Source organism: Rhinopithecus bieti, unplaced genomic scaffold (assembly GCF_001698545.2).
Source record: "Rhinopithecus bieti isolate Rb0 unplaced genomic scaffold, ASM169854v2 scaffold_31548, whole genome shotgun sequence".
NCBI classification, from domain to species: Eukaryota; Metazoa; Chordata; class Mammalia; order Primates; family Cercopithecidae; genus Rhinopithecus; species Rhinopithecus bieti.
The window spans coordinates 2,773,649-2,795,993 of record NW_016814470.1 but is presented as its reverse complement, the minus strand read 5'-3'; the positions used below and the strand labels follow the sequence as shown (position 1 = coordinate 2,795,993).

General features: G+C 46.5%; 1 protein-coding gene across 2 annotated transcripts in view; it reads left to right on the top strand.

Moving 5' to 3' along the window:
- CORO2B (coronin 2B) overlaps positions 1-22,345 on the top strand; it is a 151,000-nt gene that overhangs the window by 64,991 nt on the left and 63,664 nt on the right. The window contains exons 1-2 of one of the 2 annotated variants that reach the window (XM_017851193.1): positions 362-379; positions 3,047-3,247. In XM_017851193.1, the coding sequence (XP_017706682.1) occupies positions 3,047-3,247 (201 nt within the window). In that variant the 5' untranslated portion in view covers positions 362-379. Of the gene's footprint in view, positions 1-361; positions 380-3,046; positions 3,248-22,345 lie in introns of those variants that run through there. The other variant, XM_017851194.1, reaches the window with a different exon arrangement.

Here is a 22,345-nt window from a genome sequence, read left to right as displayed (position 1 = left end):
AGCCTCTTTAATATGGGAGTAGATGGAGGTGGCATAGAGAAGTTAAGTGACTTGCCCAAGTCACACAGCAGGGTTGGGATTTGAATCTAGGTCTGCGTGGCTTTCAGTCCAGTTCGTGTGACCCTTCCCCTTGTTGTCCCCCAGGGAGAGCCTGCGGTGAAGTCTGCACTGGGAAGAGCACAGAACTGGGCACTCAGTCTAGAAACAGGCCTTGTGCAGACCATCCCCGGTGCCCAGCCACAGGCTGTGCTGGGGTTGGAGACAGAACTTGCCATCCCTGTGGCTCCCTGAGCCTTGGGTTCTGGTGGATGCTGAACTGTGTCATCTGTCTCCCCACTAAGCTGGACTCCCTTCATGGATGGGCTGGGCCTGCCACCAGGTCAGTTGCCCAGCAGGTCTCCCCGTGGCCTCCAAGACTCACCTAGGCTGCCTGGGAAAAGTGCACACTAGTCTTCAGTCCCTTTCAGAAGCCCCTAGTATCACTTCCTGCCATCACAGAGCAGCGACACACCCCCAGGATGGGAGAGGCTAGGACAAGCTCTAGACTAGGAGCCCCAGGAGAGGTGCCGGCTGTCTGCGGATTCCGAGGAGGTCACTGTGGGCTATGTAGATCAGAGTGAGTCGGGCCTTAAAGGCTGAGAGTTGGCTGCACAGAGAAGACATTCCAAGCTAGGACTGCACTAGCAAGGAACAGGAGGTTGGAGTGAGCAAGCTCAACACCTCCTTTCTCTTGTGTGGAAACTGTGGCATCAAGAATGTTCTGCATGGAAAAGGCAGAGCAATACCTAGTGTCCTCACTTCAGATTAAACTTTTGCCAGGTCCACCAACCACCCATACTATATTTTTCATACTGTATTTTTCTTTGAATTGATTCACTTTTTGAAACTTAGCCTCATTAGCAGTAGTATCTGTGAAACCATGGATTTGACATGCAAGTTATATTTTTTCTAAAGCAATTTAAAATAAACACATGACTGGCTAAAATTAACTTCATCTCTAACCATGTAAAGGACCACCTGGGACCCCACTTTGGGAATAGTTTGTGTCCTGATGAGGAGCCAGTGCTTGGGGAAGGGAGAGCCTTGCCTGCTTTCCCTTCAGCTTGGGGAGGGAGGGGAGAGGCTTGCCTGAGGTCACACAGCCTGGGGAGGAGAGGGAAAGGCCTTGCCTGAGGTCACACAGTCAGTCTGGGGATGGGAGGGGCTTGCCTGAGGGCACACAGTCAGCCTGGGGACGGGAGGGGCTTGCCTGAGGGCACACAGTCTGCCTGGGGAGGGAAAAGGGCAGTGACCTACCAGCCTCCCAGCCAATGCTCTTGCCTCTCCAGCATGACTTTATCCAGACAGTCTGGGGCAGAACTCAGCAGAGAGAGAAGGCAGGAGGGACAGAGACACAGCGTGGGCAAAGACAGGGAAGTAGAGCAGGGAGACTGGCCCAGTGGGATGGAGGGCAACCTTGGGAAGTGGAGAAGAGGCAGTGGAGAGGCAGGGGTTGGGGCCCAGAGAACTGGTGGAAGAGGATTTGCCTGAAGGTGAGGAGTGACTTCCCTGGGATTCTCCTTCTGGATTCTGAACTTCTTCCTTCAATAAAGAGGCCTTTGTGACTTAGCTCTTGGCTTGATTTAAATCAAATGCAGGCCGGGCAGCACCATGGCTCACGCCTGTAATCCCAGCACTTTGGGAGGCCGGGTCAGATGGATCAGCTGAGGTCAGGAGTTCAAGACCAGCCTGACCAACATGGTGAAATCTGTCTCTACTACAAATGCAAAAATTAGCTGGGCGTGGTGGTGGGTCCCTGTAATCCCGGCTACTCAGGAGGCTGAGGTGGGAGAATCACTTGAACCTGGGAGACAGAGGTTGCAGTGAGCCGAGATCGCGCCATTGCACTCCAGCCTGGGAGACAGAGGGAGACCCCGTCTCAAAAACAAACAAACAAAAAGAAAAAAACAAAAAAAAACTGTACAAAGTATACCAGTTAGAACAGGCTAGGATATGCTGTAATAACAAATTAACTCCAAAATCATAGCGGCTTATATAACAAAAGTTTGTCACTCATGCAAAGTCTGCTATGGATTCTGTAAGTGCTCCAAGACAGCAATGACTCATGTAGTGACTCAGCAATCCAGATCGCTTTAATCGTGTGCTTTGTCATCACATGAGACTCTCTAGCTGTGATGGAAAAGTACTGATTCCTGGGCTGCATCCTCAAAATATTGGATTCAGTAGGTCTAGATTGGGACCCAGGAATCAGCATTTCTTATGAATGACATAGGAAGCCCAGCGACCTCCCCCACCCCAGATGACTTTGATACAGGTGATCTGTGGGCCACATGCTGAGAAACCTTGCTTCAACGGGTAATCTGGCATAGGAGGAGTCTCGGATTTCCAGTCAGGAGACCTGTGTTCATGGCCCTACTTAGCTGTGTAGCCTTGGACAAGTCACTTAACCTCTCTGTGCCTGATGATGTGATGATAACATCCAGGACTCAGAGATTTCTGAGGGTGTACCTGTGGATTAGAAATGCTAGATAATCTGAGAGGATGACAGTGGGTGGGGGGTTGCCTTCTTGCACAAGGAGAGACATCTCCCCACCCCACTCCTGCTGTGGGCCTTGTCCTCAATCTTGGTGAACACTGGCCTCTGCTGTCCGCACCTCCCATACTGAACCGAGCACAGTTCCGGATACTCAGGAGGGAGTCTGTCTGCGTTCTTGCTTTGCTCTATCACATGATAGGTTCCTGGGTAGTAAAAGGACCCTACAGCCTTTCTAGAAAGTGGGGTGGGCCTGTGTACCAAAAGCCCCTATGCCAATCTTTGTTCTTGTAAGATTTTATTCAAAGATTAAACCCACTAGAACGGGCTGGGCCGATGAGTGTGCCCTGAATTCTTGGATGCTTCTTCCTTTCCACCTCTTCCTGACGGGGGACCCAGGACCTGCTCACCTGCTGCACATCTGAGCCGCAACTTCCCTCCCCCCAGAGCCCAGCCCAGGCCCTTCGTGGCACAGGGCCCAGCCTGACCCTTGTCTCTCCTGACCACTTACAGATGTCCTGGCGTCCGCAATACCGTAGCTCCAAGTTCCGGAATGTCTACGGGAAGGTGGCCAACCGGGAGCACTGCTTCGATGGGATCCCCATCACGAAGAATGTGCATGACAACCACTTCTGTGCGGTCAACGCCCGCTTCCTGGCCATCGTCACTGAGAGCGCAGGGGGCGGCTCCTTCCTCGTCATCCCCCTGGAGCAGGTAGGTGGCCCCTACCTTCACTCCACGGGCAGCTCCAGGGCAGAGGAGCCATCCTTGGTCTCTCTTAGGCCTGTTGACCCTACTTCTCTCTGAGTTCCCACCTTTTACTTCCTCATCAAGTATCTAGTGGCTATGCCTTCTCCAGGATTTTCCTGAGATTCAACAGAACAAGTACAGGCCCTGGATCCGGGAGACCTGAGATCTCTTTCCAGAGCTTACCTAAAGGTGTACACTTGGACAAGCCACTCCCTTGGTGTATACAATGTTCCATTCCCTGAAGGAGTGGAACACTCTGATGTCCAAGACCAGGTCTAGCTCTGTCACTCTGTGTCCTGAGTGTCCTCTTGGTTTGGAGCCAGAAGGGATGGAGACCCAGCCATAAGTATTATACACTGAGCAACTGCAAAAATTATACCCTTTTTTTTTTTTGAAATGGAGTCTTGCTCTGTTGTATAGGCTGGAGTGCAATGGTGCGATCTCGGCTGATGCAACCTCTGCCTCCCAGGTTCAAGCAATTCTTCTGCCTCAGCCTCCCGAGTAGCTGGGATTGCAGGCGTGTGCCACCGTACCTGGCTAATTTTTGTATTTTTAGTAGAGATGGGGTTTCACCATGTTGGTCAGGCTGGTCTCGAACTCCTGACCTCAGGTGATCTGCCCACCACGGCTCCCAAAGTGCTGGGATTACAGGCATGAGCCACCGTGCCCAGCCCACTCATTTTTTTTTAAATTGCTCTCCACTGAGAGACTGGAAATAATTTACCTTCTTCCCCATCCTCCACCTCCTAGCTAAAGATTTCCCCTTTCTGCAGCTGCTTACGTGAATATAACAGATTAAATCTGCAAAGCCTAGATCATGAAATTTTTAAGCCAAAGCCATTCAGGCGGAGTCCCTGGAGGCCTGTGGGAGGTCACGCGCTTCAGGGAAAGTGCTCACTGTCAGTCCCACTTGTTTATGGCTGAGTTCCCCCTTCCCAGCTTGACTCATCCCCACTCCCACCCTCCGCCAAATCGCTTAGGGGGAGGAAGAGGTGCATGTGGAAGGAAGCCTTGGTTCTCAAAATTCACTGTCAGCTGGTGGTGGAGGATGGATTTTTCCAGTCTCTCCTACCCACAGTGGGGGAGCACAGATTTGGAAAAGGCTTAGACCAGATCTTCCTTTCCACCAAAGAGGCAGCTGCAGGGACACTGAGGACAGAACCTGATGCACAGAGAGGTCCGAGGAGCATGCACTTGGTGGTGGGAGGTCTGGGTTCTGCACTTGCCAGATTTGGGACCGTGCACATGTCACTTCACTTCTCTGACCTTTATTTTCCTGTAATGGTAAAAGCAGGATGAGAAATCCTCCTCTGCCTACATCTGCCATGTTGGCCTTAAGTGAGATAATAGATGTGAAGCTTCTAGTGAACCACAGAACATGTTAAGGACGTTTGGTTACTTTTTTGGGAAAGTTATCCACTCTGCTGGTCAACCTCGCAAAGGCTCACAGCTGCTCTAACACATTCGGAAGGATCCTCAGGTGCAGCTTCCCTTCCCTCCTGAATCAGATGGCCTCAGATCACTGTTGCCTCAGGCACACACTCAGCTCCATCCATCCATGCCTGCAGGTCCCCAGGAACATGTGGGCTGGTTCTTACTGAGGCTCAAACCTATTGCCGGCACCCTGCCATACTCCACATTAGGCTCACAAGGGTCAGCAGTCAATACCTCATACCATAACAAAAATTAGTTCCAGATGCATTCAATATCTAAACATTTAAAATAAGAAAAGCTACAAGTGTTTTAGAGGAAAATGGAGTGCATGTTTAAAATCATGCAATGAAGAAAGGCATCCTAAGAAAGACAGGAATCCCCAAAATCATAAAGAAAATGAATAGATTAGAGTAAATTTTTAAAAGATAGTTTCTGTACTACAATGAGACACCTAAACAAAATGAAAACTCAAGCCACATACTTGACTACAATATTTGCAATATAGAATAGACAAAGTATTCCTGTGAAGAATATACAAAGAGTTCCAGAAAAATCAACAAGAACAAGAACGTGGCCGGGCACGGTGGCTCATGCCTATAATCCCAGCACTTTGGGAGACCAAGGTGGGTAGATCACCTGAGGTCGGGAGTTTGAGGCCAGCCTGACCAACATGGAGAAACCCCGTCTCTACTAAAAATACAAAATTAGCCAGGCGTGATGGCGCGTGCCTGTAATCCCAGCTACCTGGAAGGCTGAGGCAGGAGAATCACTTGAACCCGGGAGGCAGAGGTTGTGGTGAGCCGAGATTGTGCCATTGCACTCCAGCCTGGGCAACAAGATTAAAACTCTGTCTCAAAAAAAAAAAAAAAAGAAAAAAGAAAAGAAAAGAAAAAGAAAAATGGGACTGGCGCCAGGTGCCGTGGCTCACGCCTGTAATCCCAACACTTTGGGAGGCTAAGGCAGGAGGATCGCTTAAGCCCAGGAGTTTGAGACCAGTCTGGGCAACATAGTGAGACCCTGAGACCCTGTTTCTACAAAGTGAAAAAAAAAGAAAAGAAAAAACAAGAAAAATTAACCGGGCATGGTGGCTTGCCCTGAAGTCCCAGCTACTTGGGAGGCTGAGGTGGGAGCATTGCTTGAGCCCAGGAACTGGAGGCTGTAGTGAGCTATGATCACTCCACTGCACTCCAACCTGGGCAATGGAGAAAAATCCTGTCTCAAAGAAAGGAAGGAAGGAAGGAAGGAAGGAAGGAAGGAAGGAAGGAAGGAAGGAAGAGGCTGGGCATGGTGGCTCATGCCTGTAAATCCTAGCACTTTGGGAGGCCGAGGTGGGTGGATCACCTGAGGTCAAGAGTTCGAGACCAGCCTGACCAATATGGTGAAACCTAGCCTCGTCTCTACTAAAAATACAAAAATTAGCTGGGCGTGATGGCATGTGCCTGTAGTCCCAGCTACTTGGGAGGCTGAGACAGGAGAATTGCTTGAACCCGGGAGGCGGAGGTTGCAGTGGGCAAGATCGCATTACTGCACTCCAGCCTGGGTGACAGAACAAGATTCTAGCTCGAAAGAAAGAAAGAAAGGAAAGAAAGGGAGAAAAGGTGGGGCGTGGTGGCTTACATCTGTAATCCTAGCACTTTGGGAGGCGGAGGTGGGCAGATCACGAGGTCAGGAGATCAAGACCATCCTGGCTAACCCAGTGAAACCCCATCTCTACTAAAAATACAAAAAGAAAATTAGCCAGGTGTAGTGGCAGGCGGCTGTAGTCCCAGCTACTCGGGAAGCTGAGGCTGGTGAATGGTGGTGTGAATGGTGTGAACCCAGGAGGCGGAGCTTGCAGTGAGCCGAGATTGCCCCACTGCACTCCAGCCTGGGCAGCAGAGCGAGACTCTGTCAGAAAGAAAGAAAGAGAGAGAGAGAGAGAAAGAGAAAGAAAGAAGGGAGGGAGGGAAGGAGGGAGGGAAGGAGATATGAATAAGCAATTCATAGAAGGCAAAATATATATTTTAACCTACTAATTGGAAAAGATTTAAAAGAGTAATAATCATCAGTATTGCCAAAGGTGTGAGAGAGCAGCTGCTCAAATACACTCTTGATAAGATGTAAACGAGGCAAGTTGGCAATTTCTATTAATATTTAAAGGTGCATGTCTACTGACCTAGCAATTCCACTTTAGGAATCCATCCTACAGAAATATTCCCAAGTGTATTTAAAAAATATGTGTGCAGCATTTTTTAGTACTCGATTATTTTACAAGCCTCAATTTTAAATTATATTCAATAAAATAAAGTTTCTCTGTCAAATTGCTTAAACGTTTCTAAACGCTTCCTCTCGATTTCTGTAATGGTAACGAAATGTTTTACACTGTCAGTAGCACTGGTCTAGAATATGAACACATTTTGTAAACACTTCATGGACAGCAGAAAAGAAAGTGCTCTTTACAGAGTTTGTCTCTCTCTCTAGAGATAGAAATATGCTATATATACATACATATAAGGTGTATTTGATATACATCTTTTTTTCAACTTTATTTGTTCACATGCTGTAATACATTTTGTTTAACTTGAGTAATCATACACTCATTGTGACAACTCACACTACCAACTGATTTCTCTTGTTTTCTCTCATTTCAAGAAGTTTTCACTTTACGTGAGTACTGAATGTGCAGCGTTTTTATGATAGTGAAAGGTTGGAAAGAACTTGCAGGTCCATCAATCAGGAAATGCGGTAAACAAATTAGGAAAAAGCCACACAAAGGGACACTATGCAGTCATTAAAATGATGCTGTAGAGCAGTCCCGTTCTCCAGCGTTCAGTCTCAGGATCACTTTCCACTCTTAATGATTATCGAGGATCCCAAAGAACTTTTGTTTATATGGGTTATACCTATCAATATTTAGCATATTCAAAATAAAAATGAAGGAATTTTAAAATATATATTTATTAACTTACATAATTATAAGTCTATTTCATGTTCTCCTGAAAATATTTTATTAAAAATAACTTTTTTTAAGACAAAAAAGTTAATGAGAAGAATGGTATCATTTTACACTTTTGTAAATCTCTTTAATATTAGTCTGGCTTATTAGAAGACAGCTGGCTGGCTTTGCATAGCACACATTATGCAGCCTTTGGAAAACCCCACTATACACTCGAGAGAGAGAAGGAGAGTGAAATGGCAGATAATGTCTTATTATTAGGAAAATACTTTTGACCCAGTGGACTGCATAAAATGGTCTCGGGGATCTCCAGAGGCCCCCAGACCATACACTGAGGACCAGAGATGCAGAGTAATATTTAACAAGAGAAAACTATTTATATGATACACTGTTACGTGAAGAAATGCAATATATGATTAATCACATTAAAAATATTTATCCCCTATAATCCCAGCACTTTGGGAGGCCGAGGCGGGCAGATCGCCTGAGGTCAGGAGTTCGATACCATCCTGACCAACATGGAGAAACTCCATCTCTACTAAAAATACAAAATTAGCTGGGTGTGGTGGCACATGCCCGGAATCCCAGCTACTCAGGAGGCTGAGGCAGGAGAATCGCTTGAACCCGGGAGGCAGAGGTTGCAGTGAGCCAAGATCATGCCACTGCATTCCAGCCTGGGCAACAAGAACGAAACTCCGTCTAAAAAAAAAAAAAGAGAGAGAGAGAAAGAGAGATCGAGACATTCCTGGCCAACATGGTGAAACCCCGTCTCTACTAAAAATACAAAAATTAGCTGGGCATGATGGTGCGTGCCTATAATCCCAGCTACTTGGGAGGCTGAGGCAGGAGAATCCCGTGAACCTGGGAGCGGGAGGTTGTAGTGAGCCGAGATCGCGGAACTGCACTCCAGCCTGGCGACAGAACGAGATTCCGTCTCAAAACAAAACAAAACTATTTACCTATCTGGAAGCGACTGAAAAAATATACATCAAATGTCAAAAGTTATGCTATCTCCCAAGTATTGGGAGCATGAGTGCTCTGTAATTTTCTTTTCCCTTAGCTATATGATCTAAATTTCTTACGAGTACTTAACGTTTTGTACTTTCGAAAAAATAAAGGCAATTCGCTGATGTGAAGAGGGAGCCCCTGAAGTTTCAGAGGCCCTGCAGGCCGGAGAGGGGCTCAGTGTAGTGTGTGCACCGGTATGGACTAGAGGGGCCCCATCCGCTCGGTTTGCCTGCTGCCCTCTGGCCAGATGAATGTCTTCATCTTCCTTGAACATCAGCCCTCCCTAATGTATGTTGCAAATGTTTCCTCCCAGAGTAACACCTGAATATGGGCTCGCCGCAGAAAGTTGAAACAGAACTGCAGGACCCATAGTGAAGGCATGGCGAGGGGTGGGGTGGGTTCTTGACTCCGTGGGAGGGTAAGGCAGCTCCTTGATCTGCGAGGCTCAAGTAGTTTCAGGCAGGACCCCGAGTCTGGGGACTATGGGACGAAGGGTCTCGCCTCCAAAGTGGAGTGGCTTAGGTATTGGAGCCAACACCTGCTTTCCCTGCTGCCCAGGCCGCGGCCGTCCCTCTACCGCCCCCTGTGGCCAGGGCTGGGCCTGCAAGCGTGGGACAGCCTCCCGGTTGGTGCAGGGGGTGCGAGGAGAGGGAGGCAGTCAGGCCCAATGCGGAACCCTTCGTTGATCTGGCAGCGGTGGAGATGTTCCACGCTAGCCGATTTTCAAGGAAGGAGAAGGGTCAGATTATTTTAGCTCCAGTTTTCACCCCCTCAGTTTGACAGAAATTTCCCTGAAAACAGCTTTCCTGTATTCAATTCAAACACAGAAAAGATTTTGGCCATTTCTCGGTGACTGCAAATCATCACTTTGAGCGTTAGTTATGAGCTATTAACTGATGGTGGGACAGTGTTGGCCCTACGCTGAATGGCTCTAGATTTTTGTCTTGAGCAAACATCAGCCGCAGAGAATTGTCTTAGTTCTTCTCTAAATTTTTTCCCTCTACTATCGAGCGTCTCCTCTCATTCCTTGCTTGCTTTTCTAAGAGATTTGGGCCAGAAGCGAATAGCACCTGCCCAGGATCCCCAAATCCCTGCCCCGAGGCCACACCTCCTGAGGGAGGCTCAGAACCTTCCACAGAGCTTTTCTCTCCTTGCTCGGTTTCCTCCAAAGCCAGCTTGCTTGAGATTTCTGTAATTATGATTAAAAATTCTTCTGCAGAGTAGGAAGCCATGTCCACAACAACTACAAACAACAACCGCGATGATGCTTTGCCTTTGTACAGCACTCTCAAGTTCCAGCAAACTCTGTGTTCATTGATCCTCTCAGCAGGTGGGTAGAGCCGGGCATACAGTATGGACCCCAAACCAGCTCACTTATTTCTGAATCCACGATTCTTTCCACCGCCCATGATGCTGGTAAACAGATAAGTTCTGGCTGGCAGATCTCGAAGGAGTGGCTCTGTCTTCCCCAGGTCTCTTATTCACGCTGCTGTTGTGAAGGCCAGTGCCTGCTTTTTCCCCTAGTTAACATTCAGCCGCCAGCTCTCTGGAGTGGAATGTTAAGTTGCAGATGGGGGAGCAATCAGCACCCTGATTGCCTGGCACAGCTGGAGAGGCCTTATGAGTATTCCAGAGAGCAGGCGCTGTGCCCAGCAGCCTGATCAACCACCCCTTTCCTGCCGCACTTCACCAGGACTGCCTGCCACCTCCAGATCCAGGCCACAGGAAGACCAGGGTTAGAACTAGAGCTACCTGCTACCCCAACTGGCACCTGGCAGAAAGAGAAGAAATCTGGCCTAGATATCAAGAGTCTGGGTTCTCCCTATAACCCAGCCACTCTCAGTCCCAGCTATACACCGGGTCTCTGGGGCTGCGGTGGTGCATTCTCCTTCCCCGCCACAATAGTGTGGCCTGAGGAAATTTTGAGGATCTAACGTACCTGCTCTGTTTGAATCTCACCTCAAATTCTACGATGAAAGTATACTTATTCTCCCCGCTTTACAAATAAAGAAACAGAGGCTCAGAAAAGTCACAGCCCACAAGTAGCAGAGTCAGAATTTAGCCCAGGGCTCTCCCAGTCATGTGCCTGCCCACCTTACAGAGGATTAGAGGGGAGCATTTCTATAAATGTGCCTTGTATTATTATTACTGCCATTTGGATGTCTTAGAGGATTTCCTTGAACAATTCAATCAGCACTTTACTACACCTCTCTGATGAGCTGACACCCCGTGTGTCCATCTCTTTTGGAAGCCAAGAGAATAGATGTTTCCAAACGCCATACAAGTGCAGCAGATCTTGGGGAAGCTTACTCTCTGAAGGAATGAAGCAACAATTCTAGTTGGCAAGGAGAAGCAGGGGTGGGGTCCTGGAGGAGAGGTCCAGACAAGATAGCATCACTCCAGAGGTCAGGAGGCAAAACTGGCCCACCGACCCACCCATCCATCCAACAGATGGGTATTGAATGCCTGCTAGGTTTCAGTCAGAGTTCCTCAACCAAAGAGGAAGCAGGGGACAACACCAAGTCTTGACCACCTGGAGTTTATAGTCCAGTTGGCTGCCTCTCTTGGACTGAGAGGCCCCAGGGGTGGGAAACGTATCTGGTTTGCACGGGGGCTGGCTCGCAGTAGATCCTCAGCCAAGGGGCCATTGGGCTGACCTGTGGCCAAGTCACAGAAGCAGGTGCCCATCTACCCTGAGCTGGGGTCTCTTCTTTGCTGATCCTGGCAGCTCATCCCCACCAGATCCTAGGGAGAATGCAGCACCCTACAGGGGCTGCCCGGACTGAAAGGGGCTGCATCCTCCCCTGAAAGCCCTTAGAATGATATTGCATGGCCCACCTGTTCTTAACTTTGGAGTTGAATCTAGAAGTTGGTGGATCAATTAGCTCCATAGCTCACATCATGTCTGAGGCCTAATATTAAAAGAAGGATTGGGAGGAAAGGTGCCCAGCTCAGTACTGAGGACTGTAATGAAATAATATTTTGTTTGCTCACCCAAAGCCTTCATTCCCATTCCAGATTTCTGTAACACCCCATCACTCCCCCACAATCAGCACTGAGCTCCTCAAACCTTCTCTCCCTCAGAAAAAAAAAAACAAAAAAAAGCCTGAATCTTCATCACTGCTCTGCAGTGAGGTCTCCGCCTCTCCAAGGGAATTCAGAGAGCCTTTTCCAAATCCAATTTTCAGATCTTTCCTCAATCGTTCTTTGTTCTTCAGGCTGCCTTCCGCTTGGTGCAATTTGCATCTCAAAGCCCATGACAGCCTGAATGTACAGTAAGTGACTTTGGAAAAGGGAGGAGAATTATGCTCTCAAAGAGAAAAGTCGCAACTTTATTTCATTTGTCTGAGGCCCGAGATTGACAGCATTGCTTTGTGTTTTTCCTTTTTTGGAAGAATGGCTGCTGATTTTTGAGGAAAGTGAAGGCAAGCCCTTCAGCAGAAATGGAAGTGTCGCTCTCTTATTTTATTACAAGGTTATAGGATGCACGTTCTCTGGATTTGGAGTCCAGGGGGCCAGAGATGCAGCCTGGCTGGTGGGCATCATGGGAGGTCAAAGAATCCATCCCTCTGCCTTGGGCCAGGGTCTACAGCTGAGCTGTCTTCCTGGCTCAATCCCTCTCATTTCTTGCAGAGCCAGGGAGGCTGGAAATTATAGTAACATTATAGTAGCTGGTTCACTAGGACTCTGTGAAGTCAAGCCATCGGCCCTAACTCTGCCCAGAGGCACTGCCCTGGCCTCTGAAGCATCGGCCAGTCTGCTTGATCTGCTACCCATTTTCCCTCTAGGGCCTGGAGCCTCCCATACCTTTGGAAGTTGTAGCTCCACCCCTCAGCTGTGAAACCCTAGGCATCTAACGTCTGCTTCTCAGTTTCCCTGTTTGTGAAATAATAATAGTGCATGCTTCTCAGGGTGCTGCGATGATTAAATAAGGTGCTGTCAAAAGCGCTTAGCACGTAGCCTGGCCCATAGTACGTGCTGGTAAATGGGAGCCATGGTGATGCCAAGGACTGTTACCCATCTCTAGTCCTCCCCATCCTAGCAATAGCCTGTTAGCTTTGGTGAGCTTTGGAGCCTGTGGCCAGCAAGTGGGAGCCTTGTCTTTGGCCTTCCTGCTACTGTTGTCAGGCACAGTCCCTGAGTATTCCTAGCAGTGAGCTACATCAAGGGGAAGGCACCCATAGGCAAGCCATTTGTGCCTAAAAGGGTACAGGGATGGTGGTGCAGGGCCTCCAGGGAGGCATGACTAGGGTGGCCATGCCAGGCTGGGTGCCTGGAGGTGAGGGATTCTAGGTAGGGTCCAGGGCTGCCATGGAGCCTGGTGGTGCCCCTCTCAAGCCAGCCTCCCTGTTTATCTGGAGTTGGACTGCCTGCCAGGGTTTAACGTAGCATGTAAAGGTTTTATCGCAGTGCCTGGCATAGAGCAAGTACTCAACAAATCTGAGCTATATTGCTTCTATTATTAAAAGACCCAGGCTGGTGGGAGAAAGCGGTGCTGGAATTGAGATGGGGGCTCTGTGGGGTCTAGCTGCCTCAGACGGAGGCACAGCCCCATTGAATGAGCATGAGCTCTGTGCTCTGAGCCAGGCTGAAGCCACACAGTCCTCACAGTCCATCCCTTTCACCGGCCCACCTCCCCAGTGCCCCAATCCCAGTCTTCCATTAACACAATGCCAGAGTCAGAGGGGACCCCAGGGATCATATATTCCAACCACCTTGTTGTGCCCACAACAAGTCCTGATCCCAAAAAGGAGAAGTGTCTTATCCAAGGTTGCATGACCTGCCTGGACACCCTCTGGCCCCCTTCCCCAGAATCCTTGCCCTCAGCCACTTCTCAGAGTCCAAACTCACATCTACTAAGGTGTTGATGATAACAATGGCTTTCCGTTACCAAGGGAATTTGCATTTGGTGGAGGTTAGGGTGAGATTTAAGGAGACCAAACTCTTGAGACCTAAAGGAATGTGTCGATAATAGTGGAATTTCAGTCTGCAGGAGATCTTTCCACAAAGGGCAGCCATCCCCAAGCCCCCCAACAGGAGGCCAGGCAGTGACTTGCTGTTGTGTCTCGTCGGAGCCTGTAGCTTTGGAAGCACCCTCCTCATGTGTCAGTGACTCTCAGCACTTCAAGGAACAAAAATGATTTAGGGTGCAGGAGGGGTGTGGGGAGTGGAACTAAGGTTGCCTGGCTTGAAACAGAGCTTTGCCCTGGGGGCAGTTGGGGCCCAGAGGCCTTGGCCAAGGCTCCTACCACTGGCCTTTCTCCTGGCAGCTTCCAGAACAATGGCTGCCTGTTTGCCCTGCCTGAGAAACTTCAGGCCTGATTTAGTCCTTAGGGCAGTTTCCATTTCCAGATGGCCTTCCTCATGTCCCTGACCACCCCCACCACCACCCCACCCTCCCACCACTGGCTCCCATCCCAAGGCTCTTGACTTGATGGAGGGGTGTGGGAGGAAGAAGGGTTAATCCCAGCATTCACAGCCTCACATGTCAAGAGACAGCTCTGTGACATCAGCATCACATAGCACTTCTTGTCTCCCCGCTTTCCATTCCACTCAGCCAAGACCTTGATTCCAGTTGCTAAGCAACCTGTGCCTGAGTTTCCAAGTGGGTCGTCAGGTGAGCATGAGAGGTGGAAGGTATGGAAGGGTAGTGCTTAAAACTGCAATTTATGGATGGAGACACGGAGGCCCAGAGAGGGCAAGATACTTGGTCAGGGCTGCACAGCTAGTTAGTGCCCCATGTGTCCGATGATTGATCCTGGCAGCAAATGCTTCAGAACCATCCCATTTCCCACTCCTCATTGCCCCACCAAGAGAAGCTCCCAGACAACAGCAACACCTTAGAGACTTCCCGTGGGAGGCTCCATCTACCTGGACAGGGAGGCAGTGCGCCCAGTGATTAGGTGTGCAGGGTCTGCATCAGCTGGCCTGGCTTTCAATCCTGATTCTACCATTTGCCAGCCATGTTCTTTGGGCAAGTTATCTAACTGATCTGTGCCTCGATTTCCTTTGCTGCAGAATGAGAGCCATGCTAGTCCTAACCCCGAGGCTGTTCTGAGGATTCAGTGAGGTGTTACATAAAGCCTGGAAGGTGCCTGGCTCAGGGCAAACCTTTCAGTGCAAGTCTGCTGGTGTGATCCTGGCTTGCTGGGCTCTGATGCACCCTCCCCACCTAGGGTCCAGTCCCCCTGCTCCCCAGTTTGCTCATTTATCTCGTGAGAATTCTGCCTTAATGTTATGAGGTCACAGACGGAGTACAAAAGTTCACAAACTTTAGTTTTTAACACTGAATAATTTTGTTCAAATAAAACAGATGAACTTTTAGGGGAGTCAGGCATAGATCCTTTTGGCAGTCTAGAAAAACTCATAGACCCCTTCACAGAATAAAGTTTTTAAGTATACAAAATAGGATTACAAAAGAAGCCAATTATATGAAACACAGGCCAAGCACAGTGGCTCACACCTGTAATCCCAGCACTCTGGGAGGCCAAGGTGGAAGGACTGCTTGCGCCCAGGAGTTTGGGACCAGCCTGGGCAACACAGCAAGACACCATCTCTACGAAATACAAAAAAATTAGCCAGGTGTGGTGGCATATGCTAGTAGTCCCAGATACTTGGGAGGCTGAGGTGGGAAATCACTCAAACCCGGGAAGGTCGAGGCTGCAGTGAGCCCTGCTTATGCCACTGCACTCTAGCCTGGGTGCAAAATGAGATCCTGTCTCAAAAAAAAAAAAAAAAAAGGAAATACAGTTATCAAAATGTATACCAGAACTGTGCTGTAGTAGTATAAGTGCTTTTCTATCAATGCATTACGCACCATGATTGAGTGTAGGACACAGTAATGACTCTAATTTCAAAGTCATGATAAGCATAAATATTTTGAGATAACAGTAGCAGGAGTGATCTGAAAATATCTGTGATATCTGTTGGTGAACACATTATAGGTTCAAGTAATCCTGTTGGGGTTTGCTGCCTACATTTATACACAAAGGAAATGTGAGATTTCAGTTAGAGGCTAGTGAAAATATAGATGGAAGTTTTCTCCTACCCAAGCTCACAAACCTCCTAACAGGGTCTGTGGCCCCATTCAGATTACAGACCTTGGAAATAAAATCAGAGGGGAATATTATTGTTTAAAATCAGGACAGACAGAACTGTGTGGCCGAAAGTTGGTGGGGAGGGAGCAGTGCAATAGACCTGAGCACCCTTCATTCCTGTGGGGCTCCCCAAACTCCTAAGGCTTCACTGGCAGTTAGGAAACCTAGCTTCTCTGCCTGCTTCTTTGTAACCTTGGGTGAGTTCCTTTGCCTTTCTGGGCCTCAGTTTCCCCATCTGTAAAATGAGATGTTGGGCCCGTTGTCCTCTGAGGTCTTGCCAGCTCTGACATTCTGAAACTCTGTGCTTCTCCTCCCCTGGAGACAGAACCTCCTGAAGCTTGGGTCGGTAGGAGCCCTGGACCAGGGAGAGGGAACAGCTGGGGCCAGGCTGGCCAGCTCCCAATTGTTCAATGGAGGAGGAGGAGGGCGAGATGCATGGTGCTCTCCAAAGCGACAGCTGGGTGAGCCTGGCTGGGGGCCTCGTCCCTGCCTGCCATCTGTGCCTCTTTCCTGCCTTCGGCCAGCGGGGGTCCAGTGGGGGTTGTGGATGGGGCCCAGGCCAGATAACAACCTGGGTAGAAGCAGGAGGGGCTGGCCAAGAAAATGCAGGGAAGAGCCTGGCTGCTCACTCTTGGGTGCTTCACTGTTTCCACCCACTCCCCACCTTTTCCCACTCTGATCTATAGAATTCTGGAAAGGAAGTAATACACAGCCCTAGGTCCACCCAGGCTGCTTCATGGCTCTATGACCTTGGGCAAGTTATTTAACCTCTCTGAGCTTCATTCTTCTCTGTCCAGTAGACATCATCCCTAAGACCTACTCTTTGGGATTGGACCAAGGTGTAAATGAAACAGAGTAGATAAAGTACCCCAGCTCAGTGCTGACTCAGTGCCACAGGCCTGTCCAAACAGAGCTTGTACCTGGGACTGTGAAATGCTCCCGCTGATTGGAATGCAACATGGAGGCCTGATGAGCCCGGTGCAATGTTTGTGAAGTGCTGCCACTGTCCCCAGGCACAGGAGGCTTTGCAGCCAGCTTTCTCTCCTACACGCCTTTGCCCTGGCTGTTCCTTCCTCTGGATTACCCTTGCCCACCGATATCCACATGCATACAACTCTACCCACTTAGAATAACTTAGACCTATTTATAAATAAGTACTTATATTTAGGCAAAACCTTCATGCAGTTGGACAGTTTAAACTTCGGAAGCAAAGGACCTGCAGTGGACGGTCTGCCTGTCAATCCCAGCTTCCAGTCACTCAGTTCCTCCACTAGGAGGTAATTGCTGTTAGCAGTTGCTGCAGTGTCTTTTCCAAAATTATTTATATATACATACTTAAACCCGGAAGAGTGTGACGGCTAGGGGCGCTGACCCCTGCACCGTTGAAAATCCACATATAACTTTCAACTCCCCCAAAACTTAACTCTGCTGACCAGAAGCCTTACCAATAACATAAACAATTAACATGTATCTTACATGTTATATGTGTCATATACTAAATTATCACAATAAAGTCAGCTAGAGAAGATGTTATTAAGGAAACTGACTGGAGACAATGGCTTGTGCCTATAATCCCAGCACATTAGGAGGTCCAGGCAGGAAGATCACTTGAGGCCAAGAGTTCGACACCAGCCCAGGCAACATAGTGAGAGCCCGTCTCCAAAAAAATTTTTTTAATTAAATTTTTAAAAAGAAAATCATAAGAAAGAGAAAACATATTTACTATTCATTAAGTAGAAGTGAAACATTATACAAGTCTATCCTCAGCCAGGCATGGTGGCTCATGCCTGTAATCCCGGCACTTTGGGAGGCTGAGGCGGACAGGTCAAGTGTTGGAGACCAGCCCGGCCAACATGGCGAAACCCCATCTCTACTAAAAATACAAAAATTAGCCGGGTGTGGTGGTGCACGCCTGTAGTCCTGACTACTCAGGAGGCTGAACCAGGGAGATGGAGGTTGCAGTGAGCCAAGGCCTGGGTGACAGAGCAAGATTGTGTTTCCAAAAAAAAGTCTATCCTCATCTTCATGTTGAGTAGGCTGAAGGGGAGGAGGGAGAAGAGGGGTTGGCATTGCTGTCTCAGGTGGCAGAGGTGGAAGTGGTGGTGGAGGTGGAAGGGAAGACAAGAGAGGCAGGCAGGCACCTTCAGTGTAACTTTATAGAAATATATCATAATTTCTGTCTGGCTTTTTCATTTCTCTAAAATTGTTTCTATATGGTACCAATCCTCCTTTGACCATGTACTTTAGTATCAGTGCCTGAATCATGGGAGGGTTCATGTCATAAAAGAAGTCAAGAGCAGTCTTGAATAATTGGACCCTCCTGCCAGATTGTCTAATGTCAATTTGCTTGCTGGTGCTGCTTCTTCTATGTCTTCGTCCTCATTGTCTGGCATTGCTTCAGAAGCACTCGTCTCCATCAAGCTGTCTTCTGTTCATTCCTCTAGTGTGATGTCTATTAGCTCTTGAGCTTCTTCAAGATTCGTATCTTTTATTATTATTATTATTATTATTTTGGCAGGCTCTTGCTCTGTTGCCCTGGCTGTAGTGCAGTGGCATGATCATGGCTCACTGTAGCCTCGACGTCCTGGGCTCAAGTGATGCTCCCACCTCAGCCTCTCAAGTAGCTGGGCCTTCAGGTGTGCACCACCACACCTGTATAATTTTTGTATTTTTTGTGGAAATGGGGTTTCACCATGTTGTCCAGGCTGGTCTTGAACTCCAGGTCTCAAGCAATCCACCCACCTTGGCTTCCCAAAGTGTTGGGATTACAGGTATGAGCCACTGCACGCAGCCAAGATTCATATTTTGAACTCTTCACTCCTACACACCTTTTTTGCATATCCACAATCTCTTTCATTATTTCCTTGAATGGCTCTGTGGTAAATCCAGTGAGGTCATGCACAACATCTGAACCCCGTTTTCTCCAGTGGGAATTTATTGCCTTAGGCTTGATGGCTTTCACAGCTTTTTCTGTAACAATGATGGCATTTTCAACTATGTAATCCTTCCAGATTCTCATGATGTTCTCTCGTAGAAGTTCTCTTCCTTAGTGTTGACAATCTTTTCCATACAGTACCATGTGTAATGTGTAAAGAGTCTTTTTTTTTTTTTCCTTTATTTTTGAGACAGAGTTTTGCTCTGTCGCCCAGGCTGGAGTGCAGTGGAGTGATCTCCACTCACTGCAACCTCCATCTCCTGGGTTCAAGCGATTCTCCTGCATCAGCCTCCCTAGTAGCTGGGATTACAGGTGCCCACCACCACGTCCAGCTAATTTTTGTATTTTTAGTAGAGATGGGGTTTCACCACTCTACTCTACTAAGTAGAGTTTCACCACTCTACTCCACTCTACTAAGTCAGGTTTATGATCAGGACTACCCTTATCTGTAAAGCTGCTCACTCCCAAGTCTTGAAGGGAAAAGATTAACACCAGCTGGTAGTCTTTGTACAACAAGAAGGCCTGGATAACCAGAACCCTTTTTCTGGATTGGTTGAATATTTTGTCCCTGTAAAACTGCCTTTTAAAGTTCTTTTGATATTGGACAATATCCCTGGCCACCTAGAGCCCCATGAGTTCAACTTGCTCCTAAACACAACATTTCTAATTCAGCCTCTAGATCAGGAGATCATAAGAACTCTTAAGACTTATTACACATGGTACTGACCAGACATGGTGGCTCGCACCTGTAATCCCAGCACTTTGGGAGGCCAAGGCGGGTGGATCACTTGAGGACAGGAGTTCGAGATCAGCCTGGCCAGCATGGCAAAACCCCATCTCTACTAAAAATACAAAAATTAGCCAGGTGTGATGGCGTGCACATGTAATCTCAGCTACTGAGGAGGCTGAAGTAGGAGAATCACTTGAACCTAAGCAGTGGAGGTTTCAGTGAGCTGAGATAATGCCACTGTACTCCAGCCTGGGTGACAGAGTGAGACCCTGTCTCAATAAATAAATGAATAAATAAATAAATAAATTAATTAATAAAAACCTGTTCAAGCAGATGTCCTTTCTCTTCAGTGATTGTCTTAATGGCATCTAGGAACTCATCTGCTGCCTCCTGGTTGGCAGAAGCTGCTTTTCCTGTTATGACATTTTTGAGCCAATTTTCTTTCAAAATGATCAAACCACCCTTTGCTGACATTAAATTATCTGACTTTAGATCCTTCAACTTTCTTTTGCTTTGTTTTCATATAATGACTTCACCTTTTCTGGAATCATATTAGAATCTATAGGTTATATACCTTTCTTATAGTAATCCTGTACCCACATAAAAGCTGTATTTTCAAAATGAGATAAGGTATTTTGAAAAGTGCAGGGTTTTCACGCCTGCTGGCATAACTCAACAATAATTTCATGAATTTCCTTTTCTTTTTTACAATAGTCCTTAAGCTAGATTCATTTATCTTGAAATGAGGTCTGCAGTTGTCATTCAAGGTTTACACTATTGCACTAAACACAATGAAAAATACAGGAGAACCTCAAGAGATCACTTTGTATTGCCATATGCAATTTATTGGAGAGATGGATTGAATCATACACATGGAGATGATTAGCCTCACATGCATTTTAAGCAGATACTTGCAGCACTTGAGCTTCCTGCAATAGCAACAAGAGGAGGCTACAAAATTATTACAGTAGTACAGTAGATGCCACAATTTTATGCACTTATGACTTAATACTGTGTCATTAACATTTGTTTACATTTCTCTCAACTACAAATGGCACCATGGATGATCTGAAAGTGTGTGTATGTTTTGATAAATTTCAGCTTTTTATAATAGATTTGTGTATATTTTATGCCAGTAAATGATAAGATAGACTAGTATTTACATATATTCTATGCATTTATGACATAACTTTTTCTTAATTTTTTTTTCTAAACAAGCTAACACAGGACTTTTCTTAATTTTTTTTAAATATTTCTAGGCTACCTGGTTTATCGTGAGTTTTTTCAAATTGTCGCTAATCTAAAAAAAATTTCCAATTTATTGAAAAAAAATCTGTGGATAAATGGATCCACACAATTCAAACCTGTGTTGTTCAGAGTTCAATCTTTTTTACACAAAGATCACCAACTACCTACATTGTTCTCGCTACATCTTGCTTTTTTTCATGTAATTATATATCTTGGAGATCTTTCCACATCAAATATAGAAAGAGTTTCCTTGCTCATTTTTATAGCTACACAGTATTCCATTGTTTGGATGGTCATCATTTGTCCAGCCACATTTTGCCTATTAATGAGTATTTTAATTGTTTCTTAACTTTCACCATCATAGACAGTGCTGCAGAGAATAATTGTGGACACGCTTTGTTTCACGTGCATGCAGGTATGTCTGTAGAATAAATCCCTAGAAGTTAAATTGATAGTTAAAGAGGTATGTGCTTTCTTGCAGGAAACACACACACACACACACACATGTGCACACACGTGGAAGAATTTCTTCCTGACATTATAGTAGGCAGTTTTCTTAACAGGACAGAGAAAGCAATAGCTATAAAACAATCAATGAATTGAACTTAATCAAAATTAAAAACTTTTGCTCATCAAAAGATTCATTAACAAAGTGAAAAGGCAAGCCACAGACAGAGGAGCAATATTTGCATTGCATATATCTGACAAGGGATTAGTATTCATAATATGTGACTGAATTTAAAAATGAGAAGAAAAAGTGGACAAGACTTGAATAAGCATTGCATGAAAGTGGATATCCATATAGTCAATAGGCCTGTGAAAAGGTACTACTTTCTCAGAGTAGTTTCAATTAGCATTTTTATTAAGACAGAAGTTGAAATCTCTTTATGTGTTAAGATCTACTTGCATTTATTTTTGTGTGAATTGTTTATATACTTTGTTCATCATTACTCACCAGGAAAATGAAAATTAAAACCATAAGTTACTACTGTACATCCACCAGAAAGGCCAAAATTTAGAAAGCTGATAATATCCAGTGTTGATGAGGATGAGGAGCAACTGGAACTCTCATGCTACACTGGTAGGAGTGTGCAATGTTACAGCAACTTTGGAAAACTGGATGGCAGAAATATTCTACATTTTGATCATGGTGATGGGTTTATGAGTGTACACATGCAAAAATTCAATGAGCCTTACAGCTAAGATCTCTGTATTTTTTAGGGGGTACGAGTATATCTTGGTTAAAAGTTTCAGAATTGGGGGAAAGGTATGTGCTTCTGAAATGTTGACAAAATTGTTTTCCATTGAGATTGCAATAATTTATATTTGAATCAGCAAAGGGTAAGTGTGCCTGTTCATTTAACCTCCTAAAAACTGAGCATTATCATATGTTTTAATTTTTTGCCATGCTGATGAGTGGGAAACTTTGTCAGAGTAGTTTCAATTAACATTTTTATTAAAAATGAGGTTGAAAATATCTTTGTATGCTTAAAATCTATTTGCACTTCCTTTTTGTATGAATTGTCTGTCCATATTCTTCACCTATTTCTCTATAGGGTCTTTGATTCATTTCTTATTGATGGAAGAAGTCCTTTATATGTCAGGGAAATTAGCCTTTTGGAATAAGAGTTGCAAGTATACGTTTCAAATGGTGCTTTTGCAATGCAGATTTCTT